The 25977-nt window shown below is 48.4% G+C and overlaps 1 protein-coding gene across 1 annotated transcript; it reads left to right on the forward strand.

The window, feature by feature from the left end:
• The first annotated feature begins 19801 nt into the window (after positions 1 to 19801).
• Positions 19802 to 25318, forward strand: GC (GC vitamin D binding protein). The gene is made up of 12 exons (XM_056326505.1): positions 19802 to 19925; positions 21498 to 21567; positions 22009 to 22141; positions 22240 to 22451; positions 22889 to 23021; positions 23160 to 23254; positions 23559 to 23688; positions 23839 to 24041; positions 24261 to 24393; positions 24503 to 24600; positions 24862 to 24994; positions 25086 to 25318. Exons 1-12 carry the CDS (start codon positions 19817 to 19819, stop codon positions 25146 to 25148), a joined length of 1512 nt encoding a protein of 503 aa, XP_056182480.1. The 5' UTR covers positions 19802 to 19816; the 3' UTR covers positions 25149 to 25318.
• Positions 25319 to 25977: the final 659 nt, after the last annotated feature.

The following is a 25977-nucleotide window of genomic DNA, read 5'->3' on the forward strand; positions in this document are numbered from 1 at the left end:
AATTTCATCTCATGTAAAATACACACAGAAGTTCTAAAGTCATTTTGTGCTTGAAAGCTTTCCACCCAGAGCCATTCTCTGGACAGAGGCGATACACTCAGGCAAGCTATATAGCATACTCTGTTGCTGCTGAATCTTTCATCCATAAATAAGCAACCCTTATTAACCCAACATCACCTTTGTCACATGCCTCTTAATTTCTACCATTTTTCAGAAAACACATGTAGAACCAAACTGGATTTTTAAAAATGTCATCTTCCTATCGAGTTAATCCCAAGCAGAAAGGAAAATAGAAACGTACCCAGTGAAAGCTTCCCTCGAGTTAACCTATACCACTGTCAGAACAGGGTGCCATTTCAGCGCAGGCGGCTGGGGCGGGGAGGAGGTTGGGGGTTGCTGACCAAACACCAAAGTATTTGGTATAGCTGTGCTGATTTAAATGATTTTTCCTGACCTAAAAGAGAAGGGGAAAATAAAATTAAGTACACTTAGAAAATCAAAGGATCCTTGTTTTCACGCTTTTGTTCCAATTTCTCCCTATAGTTTTTTTTCCATTAAAAATTAGAGATGACAGCCAGATGAAATATAAAAGTGCCCTATTTCAACATTTTTATTCCTACTTCTTTCAGGCATATAATTATGCTGAATTTTATTGTTGTATTTTTAGCCTAACTTTAACAGAACTATTTTCATTACATACCACACCTTGTTACTCAACCCTTGGCCATTTTACTTTGAACAAAGTAGCAGATATCTAGTACACTGGACCACAAGAAACACTTAATGAGAACTGAACCAGAAACAAACTGAAACAAGAGGATCTGCCAGGCACAGGGCAATAATTATTGCTTGCTGCAATAATCTGTCAGAAACAAGCAAAGACAAAATCAACGAGCAAAAATCCTCCAGCCGGTAAATGACAAAAACTTTGTGAAAATGCTTTCAGGTCCTCTAAAACACCCATATTGGAATTGTATCTGGTTCATCACAGAGCCATGCTGCAAGATTCACAGTTGAAGCATTTTCCTCTCCTTCTGCAGAGACTGTTGAGTTTCCACATCCTACGGCACTAAGGGAACAGAAGAACTTTCTCAGTGAAACTGATGGGGGTGTGTCTCTTTACAACCAACTCCATTTAACAAACATCCCACTTTTGTGTTTGAACATTTTCTGTCCAAACCATTGAGAACCACAAGGCTGAGGAAAAAAAATTATAAAAAAAACCCTGTGACAGACTCCACCAGTATCAATTATAGAGAGAATTCATGAAATGAAATACCTCAAAAACATGACAAAGAAAGGTTTCGAGATATTTCAGAAAACAGAAATAGATTCATGCCTTCCCAGTCCACACCAATTCTCTTAAGTCAATTACTTCTGACCTGTGCAGGTAAGGCAAACGCTCAGCTTCCTCTGGGGTAAACGCTGTATAACCCACATGGATGTTAATCCTGGACAGCACCTATAAAGAACTTCTAAAATGCAAAACTAAAATGATCTTTCCTGGTAGAAAATGAGTATTTAAAATTAGCCTTTCAGAAATTTTGGACAAATTTAATAACATCAGTTTTGTACAATAACCACAGTCTATGGACATCTCTCCATCCCAGCTGATAACAAGAAGGATAACTAAAGGAAATGCATGTAAACGCAGTCAGTTATTTGCACTGATTTCCTAAAGACTTTTTTACAGTTGGATACTCTTTATACTTTTCCCCTCATTGAATTGATTCCTGGATAGTGATGAAATTAGCTATTAAACTGAAGAAGTTCTTCATCTCTCAAAAGAGGATGGTACTAAGGCCCATGAAAAAGGAAAAAAAAAATATTAATTAAAACAAGGACAGTTGAGTTTCCATGTAATGGATACATTTAGCATCACATTTTTTTTTGAAGTTCACACATGAAACTGAGCAAGAAATACATTCTTGTTTTCTTCTTCTACCAACAGAGCGCAATCTGGAAAAAAAACCAATAACTATTCATTAAAATTCTCCAACTCCAACCTCAAACCTCATCTAATATTATGCATAATACACACTAAGGCACCGTATCAACCTTGCTGTTACCCTTTCTTCTCACCATGTTTCCATCTTGTGCTGGCTACATCTAATAAAATACACAGCTGAGATTTTTAGTGAAGATCCTGGGCAGCTACCACACCATTCTTTTGAAGAAAGAAAAGAGGGGGGAGGAAAAAAAACCCCACAACCACTCCCCCATCTCCAGAATCAATTTAAGAATGGCACAGAAAGGGAGACACAAGCTATGAACACACTGGCTCGTAAACACCTTTAATTCTGTAAGCGGTTTCAGAGTTCAGTGAGGACATGAACCAAACCAGCGTCATTTGTGTGCCTTGCCATTTCAGAATTAAGCCTTAAATGCAATACTGATTCAAAAACAGCAACGAAGGGCACAAAGGCAGGAAGAGGCAGCGGCTGACAAGCAGAACGTCATCCTTTGTGCCCACAGAGCGCTCCGGCACTTGCGTCCTGACCGCTCTAAGCAGGCAGGCAAGCCCTCAGCCAGCCCTTCTGGCAGCTGATGGTGTTCAGCACTGAAATCCGCCGCCACACAGTTTCTCTCCACACATGGCAAAAAGTCATGTTTAACCAGCCTTTATTCTTCACTTCTACTTAAAACCGTAACTATTTCTTTAATCTCTTGCTTCTTGCGAAGTCTTTCACATACAGGCTCATTTGTCAAGCTGCTGGTTAGTCACACAAAACAGTCCTCCTTTTTATATATATATATATATTTATATTTTTTTTTCTCACCATGGACCTTAATCTAGTATATCACCAGTTACTCAAGAAAAGCCTCATCTGACAGCTAAATGCCTTGGCCTGTTAGACAACCTAAACAAACATCAACTTCCACCCACCTTATTAAATAGGATCAAGGTTACAGTAAATAGCCTTCTGTGTCACAGAAATCTTACACAGAGCCCCTGCACGACCACACTTCTCCAGTAAGTAGGAAGGGTTGCGGTTTAATCTCATTTTCTCACCAAAGCAAACTAAACTGGAAACAAAGTGCACACAGAGGAATCGTTTAAAGTAATTGGCACAGTAGTGAAGCAAATAGCTTTATTACATACAAAAAAAAAAAGGGAAAAGTCACACACCATGCACACTAAAATTGACTTTATTGAACTGCAACACAAAGATCTTCACAGCAGGCAATTGCAGGAGTTAAACACAGGACTATCAAAACAGCATCTGGGGCTTGGAAGAGTAAAATCTTACAAGGTTATGGAGGCAGGGGACAATGCTTGGGAATAAGGCCTTACTGACTGGAAAGGATTCATGCATCAGGGCTAATGAAGTCTGCAGCAAGAAGTCCTGCTCAGCCAGCAAGTGAATTCAGGCAATTTAGCAACAGCAAGGAGTAGGATTTTCCACCTTTTACTCAAATATCATTGAGGGATGAAGCTTGACTTAACCATGAAGGTTCCTCATCTCCACCACCCCCGTCCCAAGCCCATCAATGAAGACTCTTGCTCAACCTTTTGCCAAATCTAACCAACATGCCCACCTGGCTACCAGTCAGACCAAACATTGGAGAATAAGCCAGCGGCAGCAAAGGGCAGGCAGGACTGAAGCAGCCCACTGGAGAGCTAACAGCAAGCAGCAACCACTCTGCTTGGCTCATGCATACCTGCATTCTAGTCAAGGCTATTTTCTTCATTTTCATTCTTTGACCACAATTATTCTGGCAAGGGAATCTTAAACAAGCCTACACAATGGGAAAATATTTCCCAAAATGAGGTCTAAATAAATTTGAACTACAGGAAACTTTATTCCCACAGTGAGAAAAACCTTATGAGAGGACCTAGAAAATGCCAGTGTGATGTATGACTATTTGGAGTTACAAGCAACTGACATTTAGGCTGTGAACAAAAGGGCAATAAACTGCTTCAGCAGCTTGTCACGCTGGCTGCTGCAGGATGTGGAGCTTTCCTGAGATGTCAGGTATTTCTCTTCCAAGCTAAAGAACACATGAGCAAACAAACTGGTGGTCCAAGATTATTTTCTTTGTACTTCAAGTAGCACAGACCCAGGAGTAAGTGGAATCAAAGGGCAGACCTACAAAACTGTCTTCCTGCCCTCTGCTCTCTCTCTACTTTCTTCTTCTGGAAGTACGTATATGCCATTCACCAGAGGCAGGAAAAGGACCTTTCCATTCATTACAAAACCTACCTTAGAAAACCAGGGCACCATGTTCAGCAGCATTTGTTCTTTGCGTTCCTGCTCACTGTGCTTTACTTCCACTTCATTTCACTGGTTCTCTTCTGGCAAGCTCATTTCTGGTTTGTTGGGTTTTTTTCCTTTAAAGGTGTTCTAGCAAAGTTTGTTTTAACTGTAACCACCACGTAGAGAAACAGAAGGAATTCTAAACATTTAATGATTTAACACTAATCAGCCCTGATGTGCTGCAAGAAGACCCATCTTATAAATAGGGGTTAGTTGCAATTCGCGACAGGAGGTACACACCAGAAGTGTAAACTATTAGCAAATATAATTTTTAAAACAACTCCTGTAAAAAAGGCTGCTTCTTAAACTTAAAAAAAAACCAAAATACTTAAAAAAAAAACTAAAAAAAGTTTAAGGAAGAGAAGCTACCAGCTGGGTAATTCTTCCAATTGCAATGACCCCACTGCAGAGCTAAGTTTACCATTCAATCCATACAGGTTTGGGAGAAAAATGTGATAAGTAAATGCTTCAGAACAAACAGAAAGCCTTTTGGCCACCAAAAGGTCTGCCTCCTTTTATTGTTTAATTTCAGACTGCAGAGCTCATCAACTAGCTTTCAAGAGTGAAGCATGAAAACAGCTTGGTGGAACCATGCTGTGCCAGCCTACTAAATCGGTCCAGTCATTTCTCCCCTCCCAAAGGCACAGCATTTATGGGCCAGGTGGAGGCAGACATGACCGCCAGCCAGATCACACTTGTAGACATCAAAAGCAAATCTTTCCTCAACTCAAGTGTATCCAACTGGAAATAGAAACCAGGGTGTACTTACAGAGCTGCAAAATGCTAAGGGATGCAGAGACTCTGCAGACTCCCACAAGGCCACGGAAGGAGGGCCACGGAACACCCAGGGAAGGTCACTCAGCCAGGCAGGAATGAACCAGCCCTCTCCACCGCAACAGTAACTCCTGAGCCATCTGTGTGGTGACAGTGACATGGCAGTCCCACCACCACCAAGAACCAGACAGGAAGAGCAAGTATAATCTGTAAAATCACCCTGCCTCAGCCTGTGCCCCTTACCAGGTTGTTAACTGTAAGTGGTTACTAGTGTTAATTTGAAATGCAGGCTTACAGTAGAGGATGGACTCTGATTCAGGATACAAGTACCATGATTAATGCAAGATCAAGTAATTGTTAATAGAAGAGCAGCGAAAAAGGCAATATTCTCATATATTCCTGTAGGGATGTCTACTCTTGGGCATGACAATTGTTTAAAAGACCAAAATTTTATGGTTTTCTGATGGTTTTGAGGTTCAACAAGGCCAAGTGCAAGGTCCTGCCCCTGAGTTGGGGCACCTCCCCCTATCAATACAGGCTGGGCAGAGAATGGATTGAGAGCAGCTCTGAGGAGAAGGACTTGGGGGTGCTGCTGGACAAGAAGCCCAACACAGCCAGACAATGTGCACTCGCAGCCCAGAGAGCCACCCATGCCCTGGGCTGCACCCAGAGCAGCGTGGCCAGCAGGGCAGGGGGGTGATTCTGCCCCTCTGCTCCGCTCCAGTGAGACCCCCCCTGCAGTCCTGTGTCCAGCTCTGGGGCCCCCAGCACAAGGAGAACACGGACCTGTTGGAGAGAGTCCAGAGAAGGCCATGAAGATCATTAGGGGACTGGAGCAGCTCTCCTGTGCAGACAGGCTGAGAGCTGGGGTTGTCAGCCTGGAGAAGAGGCAGCTCCGGGGGAACTTACAGCACCTTCCAGTGCCTAAAGGGGCCTTATTAGAAAGATGGGGACAGACTTTTTGGTAATGTCAGTAGCAATAGGACAAGGGGGAATGGCTCTAAACTAAAAGAAGGTAGATTTAGATTAGATATTGGAAAGAAGTTCTTCACCGTGAGGGCGGCGAGGTGCTGGCACAGCCTGCCCAGAGCAGCTGTGGGTGCCCCATCCCTGGCAGTGCTCAAGGCCAGGCTGGACGGGGCTGGGAGCAGCCTGGGCTGGTGGGAGGTGTCCCTGCCCGTGGCAGGGGGTGGGAACTGGAGGGTCTTCAAGGTCCCTTCCAGCCCAAACTATTCTGTCATTCTATGATTGGTTAATATCAAATAACTCCTCTGAAGACAAAGTCTATTTATTTTCCTCAGAAAGGCACATACAAATTGTTATTGAACCACACTACAATTGCACAAGCCAATTCCAAGTACAGTTCACAAACACAGGTTACAGCCTCACCATTACACCATGTCACTAAGACATTAAAACATACAATCATGCGGGATTTCTTGGTAGCCAGCTGTTACATGCATTGATCTTCTGCACATAAAGCCCCAGAGCCATCATTACTTTACAGATGTGGAGGACAGGAAACATGCTTAGTTATATGCATCTCCTGGGTGCAATACTTTAACAAGCAGGGAGTAAAGAAAAACTTTTCAGCACTAGTTAGTAATGGCAGTATTTTAGTATATCCATTAACGGTTTTCTCTGACTCTACCTGGTAAAAGCATACCTAAACTAGCAACTGTGCTCTCCCAAAACAGAGTTACATACCCACATATTTCACTGGTGCCTGAAAGAGCACCAAGCATGTGAACAACCCAAGCCTTCAACTCCAGGGAACGTTAATCCCTGCACTCAGTTTTTGCACCCATACCTTCCTCCTCCAAACAGCCGGTACAAGCATGGGAACTGGCACAGCTTCTGCCACCGGCTGACCCAGTCCAGGAGCCATACCCACTTTGTGCCAAAAGGCAGAGCTGAAACAGCAGGCATGGCATAGCAGTAGAAGATTTGTGTGGCTGCAGTCCTTAGGCCAGCAAGGCTGAATCAGCCTGTGCCTGTATAACTCACACTGGGCCCTCACCTCTGCAGAAGCTGTTTGCTAACCCAGGAGGCACAATCATTTCACAAGTCAGCTTAGCAAACTGTTTCTGCTATTGTCCTTGTTTTATCACCTTTGCTCCTTCCCATGCCTCCAAGTGTCAGGAGGAAAGCTGCACATTAATACCTGTATCATTTAATCTCACCTAGACGTAACCATCATCGCACCTGTTATGCTGCCGTGTATCACTATCATTCAGCAAGTCCTAATGCTGAAGGCTGCACTGCACTGGTGCCTTGGAGAGGATTAATTAAGGCATCTAGGACAGCTGCAGTAAACACCCTCCACCCCTCTCCAGGTAGCCTTTGCTCTATTAAACAAAGTTTGCTTTTTCATGAGAGCTGGTTCATCTTTTCCCTCTTATACTTTACTTTGAACTTTCCAGTGCTACACTTGCAACGCTCCTTTTGGCAAGTAGAACTTCACAAACTGCCCAAAGGCTTTGTATCCATTTTTCCTTTCTAAGCAAGCTGGACTTTACCATCCTTTCAGAAAGGGAAATTTATTGTTTTGAGCACTATGGTCTGTTATGCCAGCTCAGCATATCTAAACTCGGCTTAGAAAAGGTTTACTAAGTTGTCTTTCTGAAGCCACAACATCCCTGGCTTTGCTTTTCCATTAAATATTTTGCTACCTATGCAACTAAGGCCCTTTCAGTGCTCTGAAAGAGTCAGCCGGGGAATCAGAAACAATCAACCTGTCAGTGGGGGCTGTCTGCGCAACATGAAGAGGATTACAAGCCTGTCACTTCACACTTGGCTTCTGACAGCAGGTCAAACTGCTGGAGATTCATTGTTTAAGTGAACGTCAGGCAGACCAGCAACATCACTTCAGCACAGCCATGGACAGGTCTGTTGCAGATTGCCTTGTGGAGATTACAGAGCTGAGAAATTGCTTCTGTGCCAAACACATTATAAACCCTGCATCCACCAGCGAACTGTCATTGCAGGAAGAAATGCTCGTTTTAGGACCACAAGTAATCTATAAGATATCACTGGATTTGAATCTACAGTACAAGTTGTAAGCACCAGTTAAAAATATATCACCTTATAGGTAAATTAAGGGCACCTAGTCATCCAACAGCAGCTCAAAAGTACTGATTACACACCTCACCAAAACTGCGTTCAAAGAAATACTAACATCTTCAGAAGCAATTAATTTTTGTATTTGTTTTTTTTAATTAAAACCCCAAGAAAGCTTTTCAGACCCATTGGAAAAGTTCATCCTATTTTTTTGGCAAAATTCTGAGACTTGTTTCCAGCATCCTGACATTCATTTCTTTTCTTAACTTGCACATAGCTGCTAGCATTAGAGCTATCTCTAGAAACAAATAGAAGCAGGTTGTCTGCAAGTTCTCATTTCATAGTTCTTGTGAACATTAGTATAACATACAACTCAAAGTATGCATTTTTAAGTTCAAATTTCATGCCTACAGAGGAAAGATTAGGTACGATAATACCAAAAGCTAAATGCCAAAAGAGGGCCAGAGCCAACCACTGCTTGACACTATATGCCAAGTACAAAGTGGATAAGAAGCAAGCTCCTATGCTCATCTAGACAGAAAATTAAAGAATCCTGTAAGCACTAAGCCACCCCAGGGTAAACGTTAACCTTTGAGTGAACAGCCTTGTACCAGCAACTTACACAGCATGCCTGTGACTGGAAAGACAACACACAGGCATTAGCTGCTTGTTCAGGGCTGTTTGTGCTAGTCAGAGCATCACCAGGATCACCCAGGGACATCAGTGAGCCCAAGAAGGCCAGGGAGCCCACATGTGAGCTACGGGTAGTGCAGGGTACCATCTTTCCTGCCAAAGCCAGGCAAACTGTGGGGGAACTAACTAAATAGCTACACAGAAGTTACTTTTCACCCCTTCCGCCACTGCTAAGCTTGCCCTTCAACCACCCCTCTGGGTTCTGACCTCATAGACTTAAATTGGGAAACGGGTCACCCCAAACTATTATCGGCCTTTAATCTTTTGCCAGAAAAATCAGCATAGGCAGCATCTTCCCCTTCTCTCTCTGCAGACATTTAAGTCATGCCTTGCTCCTCAGCTGTCTTCCAGCCCCACCACACAAAAACACATCATAAAAGGCAATATATCGGATGGTTTTCCTGGTTCTCTTTGAAACTCCTGAAGTTGTTTTTCCGAGCTCTCAAATGTCCTGTTCTTTGACTATTTGAGTTATTTATAGTCCCAGGGTTTATAGTGTTGCCCTGTGCCCCTTCCTTACCAGCCCCGTACTCTACACTGGTTCATGCCCCTGCTATCACACTATCCTTGCCTTGTACACCATAGCATTAGTAAGTACCAAAACATTTGACTGCAACCTAAATCAAAATGTTACATTTAAGCTATAGAATGTTAAAACCCAAGTTCAGATTTGGCAATAGCACCCAGTCATTAGAAAATGCTGTAATTTCTTTTGCTTGTTGCAGGTGTGCTGAGAACAGCTCCACAGATCAAGACAAGTTGGAAAAGTGATACATGTCAGCCCTGAAGCCTTGCAAAGTCTGTACTGGGTCAGCAGTCTCTTGCTAACCATGGCAATGGACTATCTTTCTTAGCACTAAGTCAAGCAAGCACTCTAAAAGGCTGTTGATCTAGAGCACTGAAATTCTCACAGCTACCTCCACCTTCTTGCCTGGGCAACACTCTTTCCAGCTGCCTGCACCCTCACTGCTTATCGCCTTCAAAATAAAAAAAAAAAATAAAAATCAAGTTTCACCTGGATTGCCCTGGTTCTATGCAGCTCCCATAGTTCAGCTAGTGGATGAGTGGTATCAGCACCAGGAGCAAGTGACACTATCAGGACTCACACCAGTGCTGAGGTACCTCTGTCTTGCACTGCACATAGCCCTTTCAAGTAGGCACACTGTTCCACTAAAAGGAAACAAAGCAACAAACAAATTCAGAAGTAGGAAGAGACATCGGAAGTACGGACTCTTGACCCTAGATGGTACTACTGCAGGGTATGAAGTGGAAGAGAAGTTTGCAATGATACCTTCCTTGTCCTCTGTAAGGTGCCAGCTACAAGGGAGCTGCAGACCCAACCCAACATCCCAGGGCATGATTGTGTTCCCTGATCTGATCAGTGAGCTCCTGGGTAAAGCACGACCTGCTTTAATGCAACAGCCAGCAAACCAAGACCCAGAGACGGAGCCCAAGTGCCAGACTGAAACTACAGGGCACAGCTCAAAGGACATGCTACATGCCTGCTAGCTGCACGCATGCTGGGACAACCACAGCACCAGCAGCCACCGAGCTTCTCACGGTCTTGCTGCTGCACGGGCCTGTGGCCAGGTAGGGCTCAAACCTCCACGCATCACAGCAAGCCTTGGTTTTGGCCCAGCTGCTCATTTCCAGTCACGACCAAACATCCAAATGTCTTCCACCCACTACTCCTCTGCCCTAAGGCACTGTATGTATACTACAGGCACGTTGCCACGTATGGGTTAAACAGCCATAAAGCCATAACGTCAATACCAAATTTGTCTGCCCACCAAGTTCTATACCAAGAACATCCTGAATAGGAGGAACATTTCTCCCACTCTCCAAACACTGAGACCTCCTCACTGCAGCATCTAGTTCAAGTAACACAAACTTAGTCCTGGGCTGTGAAACAAGGGATTGACAAACACCTAAAAATCATCCCTGCCTCCAGGGTACGCAGGCTTGGGAAAAAGCCCTTCCCACTATGCTCCTTGTATATTCCCCCCCGCCACTTGTCTCTGCTGCCATGTTTGGAGGGGTTTATCTCAAGCTGTATTTAATTTCTGTTCAGTGCAGACACCTGGTGGCCAAGGTGGCGATGGCAAGTGCTGGTCAGGCCAGGAGTGACCAGCACATCAGTGTTTGCTGCCTGCTTCAGAAGCGGACGGTGCAGTATGCCCACTCACCCCAGCTAGGCGTGCCAAGCCTTCTCCCCTTACAAATGGCAGCTGGTGGTAGAAAAAGATTTAGGCAGGGACGATGTGTTGCCTTAATCTTTCTCCCTCTACCTCAGCTTATTTCTTCCCTTCCTCTAGCTTCAGGGACTTGCTGGTCCTGGATCTTCAGTAGATTAAGAGGTACTTCTGTAAAGGAATAGCAAGCCCAGGAGAAAACAGGCTGGGATTTTACCTGCATGTTGAAGAGCACATCCCCAAGCAACATTAGCTTTGTAGATGCTCTATATTGCAATTAAAAGCCTCAGTCAATCCTGCACGGCAAAGCGAAGCAGTTTTTAACTCCTCTCTCCAGGCAAGAGAAATGAGCTGACAGTAGGTACCGTTTCCAGCTGACCTGGCCCTCACCAGCAGCTGCAGTCCCTGAAAGAAGTACATAACGCCTTACTCTATTAGTGTGAGCTACTGCAAGCCCTGCGGCACCAGGATTTGAAAACTACGTTTAGGTCAGCAAAAAAGCCTCTAGCTGGTGCAATTAACCGATTCAACTGGCAGATGCTGAAATTTTTCCAAGTGCATAAAAAAACTAAAGGAAAAGGTGCTGAGCACACTGGAGTCAGAGGTACTTCAGGCACAGGTTACTTAAATTACTTGGAAACTGTTTTCAGTCTGGCTTTTGACTGCTGCCTCCCCATCACTTGGCGCTTTCCAGAAGAGCTATCATTGCTGGCTAGGTCAGGAAGGAGGGAAGGGCTATCAGACTCTGTTTGGAACCCCTAGTCTCACTTCCAGTGAGCAATGACACTTGCAGTGCCTGCAGCAATCACCTGAATTCATGTCACTCCACAGATTGTTCTGTGAGACATCTACTGAATGACCTAGCCACATCAGACAATCATGGAAAGCTCTAATAAACACACATCAGCATTAGCCTTAGTACTTAGGACATAACTGAGATAATGCAGAGAGTAGAAAAAATACAAAATTATACCATTTATCTTGCTAAGTGGTTTTCAAGTGGTACATTAACACTACTTCATTGCAATCTTGAGAGCTTCAAGGAAAAAAAAACAACAAAAACTACTAAACTACCAAGATGTCAATTTTATTATACTCCTGTTATAGAACTACTCCCAAGCAGGTTTTCTGTGGTAATCTTAAATACATGTGTGTTTCAGAACCCTCACACTTCTAAAGCAGTCACTTAAGGAGATTAAATTCACCAGACGCTTTGGTTTGCCAGTCTCTAATTTGTACTTTCAAAAGATTTAAGAACATTCTAAATCAGAATGAGGTTTCTTGGTGACAGAACAGCATTAGATGAGGAAAACCAAGAGACTTTCCATAAAGTTTTTACCACAGACTATCCATTCCCATCATTATCATCTTTAGTATCTTTTTTTTTATTTTAAAAAAGATACTGACTTTGTTTTCAAGTGTTTACATCAGTCAAGGCACTGCTCCTTTGACTGCTGTTACCAGAAAGAAATCACAAGTTGATTTATACCACCTACAAATAGGTAAGACTTAAAGATGTCAGCTAATCATAATGCTATTGATTTTTTTTCTGTTAGAGCAGTTTTCCTTTATCTATCTTTTTTATTCTTATTTCCATCCATAAAAAGGAGTCTAAACTCAAAAACATGCAAGTGTCCTCCGTGAGCATACACACAAGACTGATGATAGCTCCTTTGATGGAAGCCAAGTTTCTGAATGCCTGCTGCAAACACAAAATCAAACAAGATGCAGGTTCCTAATTTAAGGTAATCAAGGAGTGCATTTCTCATTAAGGGAATTCATTTTAGACGGGTTTGTGTCACAGCACTACCAAAACTCACTGGCTGCAACAAGGCTTTTCCTGCCCCATACCAGGTTAACTTCCATAAACAGTTCCTGCACCTTGCCCTGGCACAAATCCCCCACAAGGTTTCAGCAGTTTATCTACTGTTGCTGTTTCTCCAGCCTCTTCAGGACTGTCCACCCTGCTTCTTGCCTCTGCTGCATCCGGGTTCTTTCTTCTCCGGGCTCCTCTTCCAGCCAGCCTCTCCTCATCCGGGCCCCCTGTTTCTCCCAGGGCCTCTCCTTGTCTCTCCTATAACTGGGGCACCCTCTGCTTCTCCCAGATCTCTTTTCACCCAGTGCTCCTCTTCCATACCCCTTAGAGCTATTTAACTACTTAGCAGGAACCAGCCACAGCTGCACACCATCCATGCCAGCCGCGGAAGCCCCTGAAGCCAGCCCACAGCCGTATGTTATCAATGTTAATTAACCTGCCTTCATTCCTCTATAATTCCTCTACAGGTTTGTGATAAACAGAAGGTATTACCTGGACAGGCCTGGGAAATCAACCTCTCTCCTTACCCTTGGAAGCACAACACCACGTGCCTCACGATTCTGCCTACACCGAGTCACAACGCTTTCCACACCGCAGGGACCATGAGCTTCCCTGAAACTGGTTCTCTGTGTGGCACAGCCTGCATTGCCCAGCTACACAGTGCAACACAACAATGTGTAAAAGAGTGAAATAAAGGAAATAAAGTGAAAATTCAAACAACCAAATGCGTCACTGATGCTACGCACAAAACATGTCTTACCTGACAGAAGAGAATAAGTAGCTCCTGGCCTTGTTGGTTTATTTTTCAGCTGCACTGCTTAGCAAGTGGGCAATGTACTCAGGCTCCCAGCCACCACCTGTTTGAGAAGCACCACATGAGACAAGTATCTGCAGACCAGTTTTACAGGTGTTTAGTTAGTCCACTGGGAGACAGACGGGACACTCTGCCTTGGTGCCGCACCTCCATTCTGAGATGCCTCCAAGCAGTTTAACCACAGCTGGCCCCACTGCCCATCTCCATGCCTGCCAGACAGCACTAACGCCACGTCAGCTGCACACCTGCAGCAGTTCAAGTTAGGCTCAGACCAAGCCCTGCCACTTCTTGCAGCATAGCTTATTTATGTTTCAGAACGTCAGTTCCAACTTTTTTAGGTATAACTTAAGTTTAACCTAAGAAGAATCGTCTGGCAATCATTACCCAAAAAATTCCAGTGCATCAACTTTGTCTATTACCTCAACAAGTTCAGTTAGGCTTTGGGTCAGAAAAAAACACACTTGTATCCAAGAACTGCCTCTAATTACCATTACCTGAATTATCCAGGTATTAGATAAACTTTCAAACAAAACACATAATCTTAACGGAATCATCTGGTCAAAGATTAGAAGCTCTAATATGAGCTTTGTAGAGCACGTGGATGAAACCAGTCACTAACCCACTCTTCTGCATCAGCATGTGGTCCCACACTCGGGGAGGAGTTCAGACATCGACCCCAGAAAGCAAGGAACAACCTCTGTGTAGCACATGATATACAGAGGCTTTGACATTGCTCAGGCAGGAGAAAGCCAGCTGCAAATGTTGTATCCCAACCCTTTGTTTTACTGCTTATCAGTATGAATCTGTGTTTACACGTACTTCCTGAAAAGTTTTCCAGCTTAGAGGATTTGGGAAGCATCACTTCATCTCACCCTGCCTTCCAGCCAGCCGACTCAGACAAGCTTGGGGTAGCCACTGAAGCCAAAGATTCACTGGAACTCCTGGGTCAACAGGCAGAACAAGTGGGTAAAGGTACCAGGTGAGGTGGGTCAGGGCACCTGTTAGTGCCCTCAGCTCCCTGGCATGCTCCCAGGATTTTCTGCCTCCTGTGATGATAACCAGCAGTGCCAGCCTGCTGCACCAAGCCGTTCCACAACAGGCTATCGAGTGCCCTCTTCAAGGGCTCCTTTTGATAGAAAGCTTAGAAATGGTTATGGAAAACTTAAAATAATTAAAACTCTCAATGTATGTACAAAGAGGAGCTTCACAGTATGACTTTGCAAAGTAGGCCTGGTCCTGGGGCCCTTTGTACTGATAAGATGGACCTGGGATGCTCGTGTGCTGATAAGAGGACACTGGTATGGGATCTGTCCTGTTTTTTGGTTGCGAAGAAACTCGAGATAACGACTCCCACGACCACCACCAGGAGACAGTGTGCAAGCGCAAATGGGAGGAAACTTACGTTAATGACTTCTCGGTAGAGTAATTATCCTAACCCAACCGATTCTCGGGGATTAATTGAATATGTATGAATGTATACTTTAAATCACACGTGCACAAAGAAGTTGGGGCAGCAGGTGCTTTTGGAATTATCCACCCTGTTGCTCGCCGGTGAATTAAACATACCTGCTTTATAACCTATCCTGCGTTATAAAGTTTAATCCTGCACGTCCCTTTCAAGAGAGGAGAGAGCCCACCCTGGTTTGAGGGGAAGAGGGCTCCTCAAAAAGCAGTTCTTCATGCCTCAAAGTAGCCGCTGCTAAAGACATTTCACAGAGGACAACGATGAAACCGGCTGAGCAGGCACTTGAACTCAGTATCAACCCAGGGCTGCTCCCGCGCAGATCTGTGACAGCCAAAACCGAACCTGCTTTGACACCGGCAGCCCGCTTCTACCGGGCAGCACACAGTGCACACACCAGCTACCAACTGACATCAACCCCCCACCATCTATACCAGCCATACATATATGTATATATATAACTATGTATAACTATACCGTACAGAAAGGCACCTGCTCCAAGGAGATGCTCCTACCAAGCACAGCAGCATTTTTACCGGCTGACGTAAGGACTCAGCATTACACCTCACCAGCACTGCACAGCCTGCATCAGGCAATTAAACGTGCCCCGTGCAATTAACACAAGGTGAGGGCTGAACAAAGCATTTCGGAAACAGGCTGCCATCAGGGTGGTTCCAGAGCGCGCTCAGGGATATGGTGACAGGTGCTTTATTTCAATAAATACAAGGTTTTGTACCTAAGTTCGGAATACAATTTTTTATAGGCGTTATTTTCAAACATTTGTATTCTTACATGTTTTTATAACAGCATTTAAACCAGCTTTAGCACTACACACGAATTCTGCTCCCGGTTGTATTACAGAATAAAACTCTGAAAAAACAAATAAAAATCTGAAACAACAGATTAAAAAAAAGAAGAAGAAAAAAAGGAAAAAAATACAAGAAAAAATAAAAAGGGCAAAAAGAAGAAAATGGAGAAAATAAAGGGGAAAAAAACCCCAGAAACAAACAAATAAAAAGGCGGGGGGGGAGGGAGGTGGGGGGCGGACAGGAAAAAGAGACAAAGAGAAGAGGGGAAAGAAAAAAAAAGACCAAAAAGGGGGCGGGGGGGGAACACGGACCTAATACAAGTCCCCGCGGGAGCCGCGGGGTGCAGCCACTGCGGAGCCGCTGCCTCAGGCCCCAGCCCCCAGCCGGGGGTCCCGGCGCTGCCGTAGGCGCCCCCATCCCCCCATCCGAGCCCCGCGGTGCCCGGCCCGGCCCGGGGGATGACCCGCAGCCCGGGGGTCCCGCTTCCCCCCGGGGGAGGCCGCCGACCCCCCGCGGGGCGTCCGTGGGGCTGGGGGGGCGCCCGCCAAACCGTATCCGTATGGATCCCAGCCCCACCCCCCACCCCCCGAAACCCCAGACGCTGCTTTGTAGCAGAACAAGGTTCTCCCCTGCAGCCCTTTGCCTTTAATTGAAATAATTGCCCGTAATTGCAGCCTGTCTGGCTGAAGCACCCCCGGCGAACCGCTGCCGGGCCCTGGCGCAGATGGCGCCTGGCTTGCTGCGGCACAGCCCCGTCTAAGTGACCGACTGCTTTGGGGCGAATGCATGGCAGCGAGATGCCCCCCACTGCCAGGCGGGGGGACCTGGGCACCTCGCTCCTGTTGGCTGTCCCAAATCCGCTCTGCCCTCAGCCCAGAGGACCTGGTCTGGCGGGGGGACATCTGGTCTAAAGGGGGAACATCTGGCCTGGAGGGGAGCGGAGGCAGCGAGGCGGGGGGACCCTGCCTGCGGTGTGCGTGGGGCCTGGGCAGATCTGGGGTGCGGGGCGCAGTGGTTGGATTTCCATCCCTCCGGACCTGCTTCCCTGTCAGCAACGTGCTTCCCAGGCAGGACCACGAGGAGCACTTCAGCTAGATTTTTCTCCCTTTTCCAGGTGTGTCTTTGGACACTAGAAGAGGATATCTTGTTGAATTTTCAACCTTCAGGGGGTAAATGGGAAGCTTAGCTCCAAGGAGACCCCGCAGAGTTCTATGACGCTCCCAGCAGAACTCTGGGATGGGGCTGGGACAGGCATACCCTGGCACAGTTTGGCTGCCGAAACCTGGCTGCCAGGACCGACCCCTGGGCGCTCTCCGGCTCAGCCAACGTGCTCGTCGGTGCTGCTGCAGCCCCCACAAAGCCAGAGGCCCCAGCTCAGCAGCTGCAGGGGCAAGAATTCAACCCAATGCCATGCAACTCACCGAGGCACACTGGAGCTGAGCTTCCCAGGGTAACAGCGACATTTCCCCAGCAGCACGGGATGCTGTTCATTCTCCTGTGTTTAACACCCCAGTGCAGGGGTTCACCGATGTTGCCCATGCTCATGGGATGGTTTCATGGGGATGGAGACCCGGAGACAGAGACCGGCACCAGTCACCAGCTGTCAGGCAGCCACAGTGCAGGATGCGCTCCGGGAAGCCCAGCCTGGCATCTTATTAATTATTACCCCTGATGAGGGCTGTTGTGCAAGCAATTCGAAGGGATGGGGAGGGCAGCCCAAACCTACCTCCAAAATCCTGCCCTAGTTGCTGTGTGGGGTGAGCGGGTGGGCACGACCTGAGCCGCTGCTGAGTGGGGATGGCTGGCAGGACCACCCTCCTGGCACATATACAACATTTCATTACATTAAGTAGGTGTTTATGTCTTCTCTTGGGTTTTTTCTGATGTGTTTCTCAATTTCGCTTGGATCCTCTCTCTCTCTCTCTCTCTCTCTCTCTCTCTCACACACACACACGCACACACCCCCCCACACACACCCCCCCCCCCCACCCCCACACCCACACCCCCCCACCCCCCACCCCCCCACCCCCCCCCAATTCTTCATTGACTTCACCTGCCAAAAGGATGAGACTGGAGAGAGCGGAAATCTTATGTATGGGGCATCTTATATATCCACATCTCCTGTAGCTGGGCATCGTATACACACACCTTATAGAAGCATCCGAGTGCAGGTGAGCACGCACACACACACACACACACACACTCTTATTGCATTAGTGAGAGGCATCTTGCAGAACCCAGATCCTGTGGGATTCAGGCACAGCAGGATGATGCAGGCAGCTGCTCATCCCAGAGAAGCCAAATTTATGGGCAGCACGGGCAGGAGGCTGCCATCATGCCTGGGGGAGGAGAGCTGGCTTTTTCAGCCTAACACACCACCACTTCTCGTAATTTTTCACATCCTGCACCATGCATCACCCTGACTGCAGTAATTTTACAAACAGTTCTCCTCCACCTGGTTTAACCCATACCCAGGCTTTCGTCCCAAACAGGCTGACTGTGGCGATTAAACAGCAAGCTGCTGAGAAATTACAGCTTGACTCCTACAGGGTAGTCACAAAAGAGACCAAATACCTGTGTTCATACCCAAATAGCCCATTACCCAGGTTGCTTCTGCACAGTGTGATCAAACCCTCCTCTGATCTCTAATGGTTCTGAATCCTCCTGAGCATCCACTGTCTCTGGTTTTATCATATATAAAATGTATATATATTTTATATATATGTATATATATATAAACATTGTCACTGTACTGAAGAGCATCTCAGCTGGCACGTCCACCTGTGGGGGGCTGCTCAGAGGGGAAAAAGGACCTTTAGTTCCAGTAAAAGCAAGAAAACCCACTTCCACATGCATCTGGCTGTGCACACAGTCCTGGTCACCTCTGTCTAACCCCGAGCCACCTGTAGACCATAGCCACTGCAGGACTGTGCCAAGAAACAAACCCACCGCTACAGGATTTGGAGGGTGGCCCGAGACAAGCAGCAACCAGGTCAAATGCTACTTGTCCTAAACAGCAGCAAACTCTGTACACTTGCCTGGAAAAGGGGATATTTAAGATTTGGTTGCTCTAGTCACGACTGAGCTTTTAAAAAGCCCCAACACAGCACTGGTCTGTTCGCCCATGGGAAGCCACCTGAGAGAAGCTGGTTATTTCAGTAAACACCACTAACCCAGGGTGGGATTTGCTCGATAATTATTTTGCAGCAACCTTGGGCCATGATGCCTGCTGTCTGCCTTCCTAAGGCTGAATAAATAAGCTGCTCCTGACCCTGGTGGCTCTGCAGTCCCTCTGGCCCCATGCCCAGGCACCTTGCCAGTGCCACATACAGCACCCACTGCCCCTTCTACTGCAGCTCCTGGGGGTCTCCAGGGCTCCACTATCAGCCCAAGGAGGGGAAAAAGCAATGCATGCCTTTGGAAAGCAGCAAACCTTGGGGCACATGACACCTGGCCATTAGTGACTTTGGGTGGGAGTCACCCTGACCTAGCGCTGGTACAACATGGTCACGGAGGCGCAGGGCACTGCACCAGGTCACCATCACCTCACAGAGCAGTTGTCCCCACCTATCACCACCCTGGCAGAGTTTGGTGTGCTTGCACCCCAAAAGTGCAGGCTCCTTCCTTGCACGGGGCTGGGAGAACCATTTCTTGGCCCAACCCACATTGCTTTGCGTTCCTGGGATGTATGGAATGCTTTCCCCGGCACATCCTCTATTGTTCATGTTGCACCCACCATCCATCTCAGGCAGGAAGACCCTGCCTGAGGCTCCTACAGCAACGCATCCCCATTTTGCTGAGTTAATGATTAAAATCAGCCCGATTTTGGAGGTGCTGGCACCCAGACTATGGCAGGCAGGCCAAGGATGCTCACCCTCTGCCCCTCCACTGGGATTAATCATTCACCTGGCAATTGGCACTACATATAAACACTGGGATGGGTTTCCCAGCACTGCTTTTCGGCTGGAGGAGGGAAACCGGCTCCAACATGAGGGCAGCTCTCTCCCTGATGCTGCTTTTAGCCGCTGTGCGTGCCGAGCACCGAGGTAAGGGCATTTATCATGTGTCTGGGGCTTTGCTCTCCTGCAGGGATGAGGGATATGAGGCTGGGGTCCATCTGCTCTGGTGGTTTTCAGTGACCTCCCCTCTCCCCAACCCACAGCCAAATCACTGGGCAGGAATCAAAGGGAGGGAAGGGAAGGCATGGGATGATGCTTTGGTACCTGGGATACCCCTTTGGGGTGATGCTGGAGGAGCTGGGAGGGAAAGAGCCTGGGCTGGTGTCGGGGTCAGAGGAAGGAGGAGAGGACTGTGTCGCAGGGCCCAGCTTCTTCCCTTTGCAAGGGAAAACGAGATTTTCTGACCCCCTTCACAAGACCTTTTTGGTGTAACACCCACCCTTCGGATGGAAATGATGCTCTGTGCCACCCTTTGCTGCCTTCACAGCACTGCAGGGAATCACCCACCTGCCAAAACCGAGAAATGCAGTAAGTTGGCGCTTGGAGCAGTGCTGGCAGCTTCTGTTCATGTGAGGAGAGAGACCTGCCTTTTACCATGGCTTCCCCTTTTTTCCTAGTGCTACCAACCCTGAAAAAGTGCCATCACTCTTCCTTCCCCACCCAAGTAATGTGACCTTCAATGTAACGGCACATAACCCCTCGGTTTTGTGGAAATGACCTTGCTTCACACTGTAACACCAGTAAATACTGGTATCAGTATTTACCCTGCCAGTACCAAAGTCTAACCAATGCAGTTTACAGCAAAAATCAATAGCATTTTTCCAAGGATGAAAGAGTCACTGGGGATGTCTTCACTGCTGGGTGCTTCTGACCTCCATGGTCCTGTCTCCAGAGCTCCCTGGCAGAAAAACCAACACCTCGCATTTCACACACCCAGAAACATCCATTCAGACAAGGAACGAACAGGCCTGATGTTTTGGCTGTTGCTTTCACAGCGGCCAAGGAGGGGGTTTGCCCCTGCCCCTTTTTTTGGCTGCAGAACTGGAGCAGCAACCTGGGTACCAGAGGTGCTTCTCCAAGACCAGCAGCACAGCAGCTGCCTTTGCTGGTCTGCAGTGCCGTACCAACACCTTCCCAGGGGCAACCACCAAGTCTGACTTGAGAAAAGAAGCAACTGTGTAAAAAAATAAAAATCCTCAAGCAAATAAAGCAAGAGCTCCACAGCCTTTGGACCATGTTTTGTGGTGGCATAGCATCCCCCACTCCCACACCACTGTTGCTGCCAGGGAAGGAAGGGGAAAGTAAGAGCAAAACAGGGGGTCAAGTAGGAACAGGATCCCCAGATGATCATTTTCCCTGGCAAGAAGCAAAAGATCTGAGTTATTTTCCTTAGGGGACTCAGGCAGAGCCATGCTGGTTTTAGGTTCTGCAAGGAGAAAGGTTTCTGGAAATGAGTGCTAACTGCCACCCAAAGAGAAGGGCATAGGAGGTGGTACTGCAGGGGAAAGCAAAACCAGCATTTTCCCAAACCCCAGCTCCAGCAGATGCAGGCTAACTGAATCCCGGCTCCCCGGCCACCCCAGGTACAGCAAGGGCTGTGCCCTAGCAAGCCAAGGCAGAAATCCTGCTCACAAATTCTCCTTTTTTCTGCACTGACAGGTAAAGCTTACGTCCGGGACAAAGTCTGCCAAGAGTTCAAGGCCCTGGGGAAGGAGGATTTCCGAACGCTGTAGGTACCTCCTGCCATATTTGCCCTGACAGGACACTCAGCACCTGATCCGAGATCAAAAAGTACTAAATAAAAATACTTTTAGAAAGGGGAAGATTTATTCATTCTCCACAAATGAGGACTCCGAATGCTCTTAACAGGAGAGAAGTTTGCTTCGTTGGTGAACTCCTCAAAACCAATTAGGTGCCTAAATAATCAGGAATTCAAACAGAGCTGGTGCGTGATCCCCTGGAGAGGGCAGCCCCCCGCCTGAGACCCACTCTGGGTCTTTCACAGTTGTTTTCCAAGGAATACGCTGCTATTACTTGCAGCGCCACAGCTGCTCCTCTCCAGCTGACGATGTTAAACCCCATTTTGGCAGAATTATGCTGCAATGTGATTTTTGTCATAAGAGAGAGAAACATACCCCTAGCTCATCCTCTCCTTGCTCCCTGCTCCCAGGACCATTATTGCCAATAGCAGGAAATTCTCCAATGCCACCTTCGAGGAGATCAGCCACCTCGTCCACGAAATCGTCTCCCTGGCTGAAACTTGCTGCACTGAAGGTGCTGACCCCTCCTGCTACGATGACGGGGTAAGGCTGGCCGAAACTTGGTGATGGACCCCAAAACCAGGGATGGTGGGGACAGTTTAGGATGGTTACCAGCATGTAACCTCCTCTCCCTCCCACAGTCCTCAGCTCTGTCAGCCAAATCCTGCAGCGCAGACTCGCCCTTCCCGTCTCACCCTGGCACGGCTGGCTGCTGCGCCCATGAGGGGCTGGAGCAGAAGCTGTGCCTGGCCGCCCTGCGGCACCCACCCCAGGACCTGCCCCGCTACCTCCAGCCCTCCAACGAAGAGATCTGCCAGGCCTTCAAGAAGGACCCTAAGGACTTTGCAGACAGGTAAGCCAGGCTGGGGATGGCACTCGGTCTCGCCGATAACAGCCAATTGAGCCAGTGTGCATGATGGCACTGGCTGACATCCAGGTGCCCACCAAGCGAGCATCTCCCAGTCTTGCCCTGCTGCCATCGCTGCTGTGGCTCTTGGTGACTGTGGGGCTACCAGTGCATCAGAGTAAAACACTGGGGCGACCCGCATTTGCACGAGCCCCAGCAGCCGGATATTACCAAAGGGATGAGGAGTGCCACCGCCTGTGCAAGTGGCTGGAGAGGGGCCACCAGCCAGCTTGATGGCTTGGTGCAACAAGCTGGCAGCATGGGGTGGTACCTGGAGAGGGCTGCCATCTCCGGGCAGCCCTAACACCCCCAAACCCTCCATCTCCTGCACCTGAGTACCCGATCCCGGGGCACCGGCTCAACTCAGCCCACCTCTGCCACAGGTTTCTCCACGACTACGCCAGCAGCTACAGCCAAGCGCCCCTGCCCGTGCTCCTGGGCTCCACCAAGTCCTTCCTCTCCATGGTTTCCACCTGCTGCATCTCCCAGGCACCCACTGCCTGCTTCCTGAAGGAGGTGAGGCTCTTCGGACCACTGGGCTCAGCCCCGTCCTCGCTCCTCAGGGAGCTGCACTGTGCTGATGGCCTGAGGAGAGGTGGCTGGGAAAGGCTTGCATTTCCCTCAGAGGACACCTCCATCTTCTTTTTATGGCAGAAACTGGAAAGGAAAACCATCTCCCTCCTCACCCTGATGTCAAACCGGGTTTGCTCCCGCTTCACGGCGTACGGGAAGGACAAACTCACCTTCAGGTAAAAGGGGAAAATGGCCTTTTCTTTCCTGGAGATCAGGCTGTGAGCGCATTCCTCTTTCAAGCTGCGGATCCTGTTCACAGGCAGCACTCACAAAGGCAGATGTTAATTACGTTGTAAAAAACAAGCGCGCTGTAGCATCCCGTGGAAGTGCTATGCCTGTAGCTGAGGCACAGGATGAGCCCCGTGGCTCCCCATCATGTCCCACCCACACCTCTATGCAGCAAACCCCCTGCTTGGAGCTGTTAATGGGGAGGGGGGAGCTGAGCTCCCTAAGCCCCTCGTACGCCTTGTGCACGCCCAGCTACCTCACCTCGCTTGCTCAGAAGATGCCCAGTGCTTCCTTCGAGGACATTTTCCCCCTGGCAGAAGATGCTGCTGAGGTGTTTTCCCAGTGCTGTGACTCGGTGGCTGAGGACTGCATGCAAAAGAAGGTAGGAGAACCAGGAGTCCACCTCAAAACCACCTCCTGAGTCACAGCAGGGGCTTAGGGCCTTGAACTCCGTTGTGGTGAGGGGGTCTGCAGCCTCACCAGCCCCGGCAGGAACCCAAGCCCCACACACTCTCTGCTCCCCTCTTTGCAGTTATCGGAGCACACAGCCAAAGTCTGCAGCATGCTGTCGGCCCAAGACGCAAGGTTTGCCAACTGCTGCAAGGGGAAAAACCTCATGCAAAACTATTTCTGCATCTTGGCCTTGCCACCGGCGCCTGCCCACAAAGTGCCAGACACGCAGAAGCCGTCGAACGAGCAGCTGTGCAGTGAGGATGGGCCTCGCCATGTCAAGAGGTAAGCGGTACCCACAGCAGCTGAATTGCTGACCCTTCCTCCTCCCCTAGTCTTCATTATATGGTTTGATTATTATTAGGATAATGGGGGGAGCAGCCTCTCTTCCCTCAGGGGTATCACCCCCAGGAATTGCACAATGATGTGAAAAGCAGCCCCCATCCCACGCTGAGCAGCACCAGCAATAAAAACTCTTACAGCTGCTTGTTTTCCCTGCTCCAGGTACCTGTTCGAGCTGGTGCAGGAGTATCCCAGCATCCCCGATGCCTTCTTCGGCAAGATATATGATGCCTCCAAAAAAGTCAGGGGGGAGTGCTGCTCTGCCAAGGACTCCGCTGCCTGCCTGGACAGCAAGGTGAGAGGCAGGGATGGCTGCGCTGGCTCCCCTCCCTTGCTGCCCTGCATCCCTCAAACCCCCACAGAGGCTTTTCCCAGCCTGCTTACAGCCATCCTCTGCTACCCAGCGCCAGCAGATGGGAGAAGAGCTGCCCCCCTTCCTGGAAAAGACCAACCAGCTCTGCGGGCAGTACAACAAGTTAAATTTCCTTGATTTCAAGAAGAGGTAACCTTTTCTCCCTCTCCCTCAAAACTGGATCAGTGGATGCAATCAAAATCTGGCCAAAATTTTGAGGATGGGTGAATGGAGCTGGTAGTTTTGAGCCTAAACAGCAGCAAAATACAGGGAAGCACATAACACAACCCTTGCAGGGGGTCCAGCCCCATTCCTTCTGCCACCTGCATGTGCTTCCCTTCCCTGAAAATGCCATAGAGGTATTCAATGCCTCCAGCTCTCTGCTAAAACCCGTCGGTCCCTACCTGGCAGGCTGCGGGAAAGCCTGACACAGACGATGCCAGAGGCCAGCCCCGAGCTGCTGGGTCAGCTGGTGGAGCAGCAAGCCGACTTTGCCTCCACCTGCTGCCCCCCCAACTCACCCCCTCTCTACTGTGCCTCCAAGGTAAAGCCACGGCCCCCTCACCCACCCCATGCCATGCTGGCGGTCAGCCTCCACGCCTGGGGCTGCCCCTCTGCTTTTCCCCCTTTTGCAGGTGAGCTCGGAGCTGGAAGCAGCATGCAAGGGGGGCTCCTGCCTGCTGGGCTCTGCACCCTGAGGTGAGCGGCTGGGGTGGGGGTCTGGTAGGCCGGCATTGGGGACTGCTCCTCCAGTCACACATGGATGGAACAGGGAATTGCAGGACCACCGAGCCCCCAGCTCCCTGTCCACCCACCGGCAATACCACTGATGTATTCCTGTGGCTGCAATAAAGACTGTAAAAAGTTCCCTCCCTGCTGCTGAAAAGGCTTTCTGCATCCCCGGGGCGGTGGGGAGGGCTGGAAATGGGCATGGCCCTGGCTCTGCAGGTAGGAGGAGGTCCCTGCTCTAGTCCTGGGAGCTAATGATCTAAAAAAATTAAGCAAAACCACCAAAGACATTCATCAAGTGCTCCAGAAGATGGCTCTCTGCCTGTCACCCAAGATGGGGCCTCTGGGCACCCCGGCAGCCCCAACACCCCCATTCCGTACCCCAGACCCACTCCTCTGCCCGTATGAGCCCCTCCAACCCCCCTGCCTGCCAAGCTGAGCCCTGCCAAGTACTGGCACTGTTTGGGGGGTGCTGCAGGCAAAGCAGCCCCGCGTTGGGAGGCAGGAGGATGGTAAACCCAGCTGGGAAAATGAACGGAAAATACCCTAAGCCCTAACTGGTCAGCTTTTTGCGGGAGAACAAAATCTAAATATATGAAGGAAGGCAGATAATGATACCTCCATGCACAGAGCTGTGCCGTGCAAAGGAACCAGCAAATTAAAACAGCCTACGCTGTAGTGATAAAACATGGATGAACCACGGTGATGGAACAAGGAAAGCAATAAATGAAATAAAGTGATGCGAACAGAGCAATGGCCTTACCAGTGGGGCAGAGGGACTCCATCTGAAAAGGGAAA

The sequence above is a fragment of the Falco biarmicus genome, chromosome 1 (genome assembly GCF_023638135.1).
Source record: "Falco biarmicus isolate bFalBia1 chromosome 1, bFalBia1.pri, whole genome shotgun sequence".
In the NCBI taxonomy this organism is placed as follows: Eukaryota; Metazoa; Chordata; class Aves; order Falconiformes; family Falconidae; genus Falco; species Falco biarmicus.

Coding starts and splice junctions, on each gene's coding strand:
- GC (XM_056326505.1), top strand. CDS start 19,817: ATGGGTTTCCCAGCACTGCTTTTCGGCTGGAGGAGGGAAACCGGCTCC. Junction 22,142..22,239: donor CCTCCTGCTACGATGACGGG/GTAAGGCTGGCC, acceptor TCCCTCCCACAG/TCCTCAGCTCTGTCAGCCAA. Junction 23,689..23,838: donor AGGACTGCATGCAAAAGAAG/GTAGGAGAACCA, acceptor CCCTCTTTGCAG/TTATCGGAGCACACAGCCAA.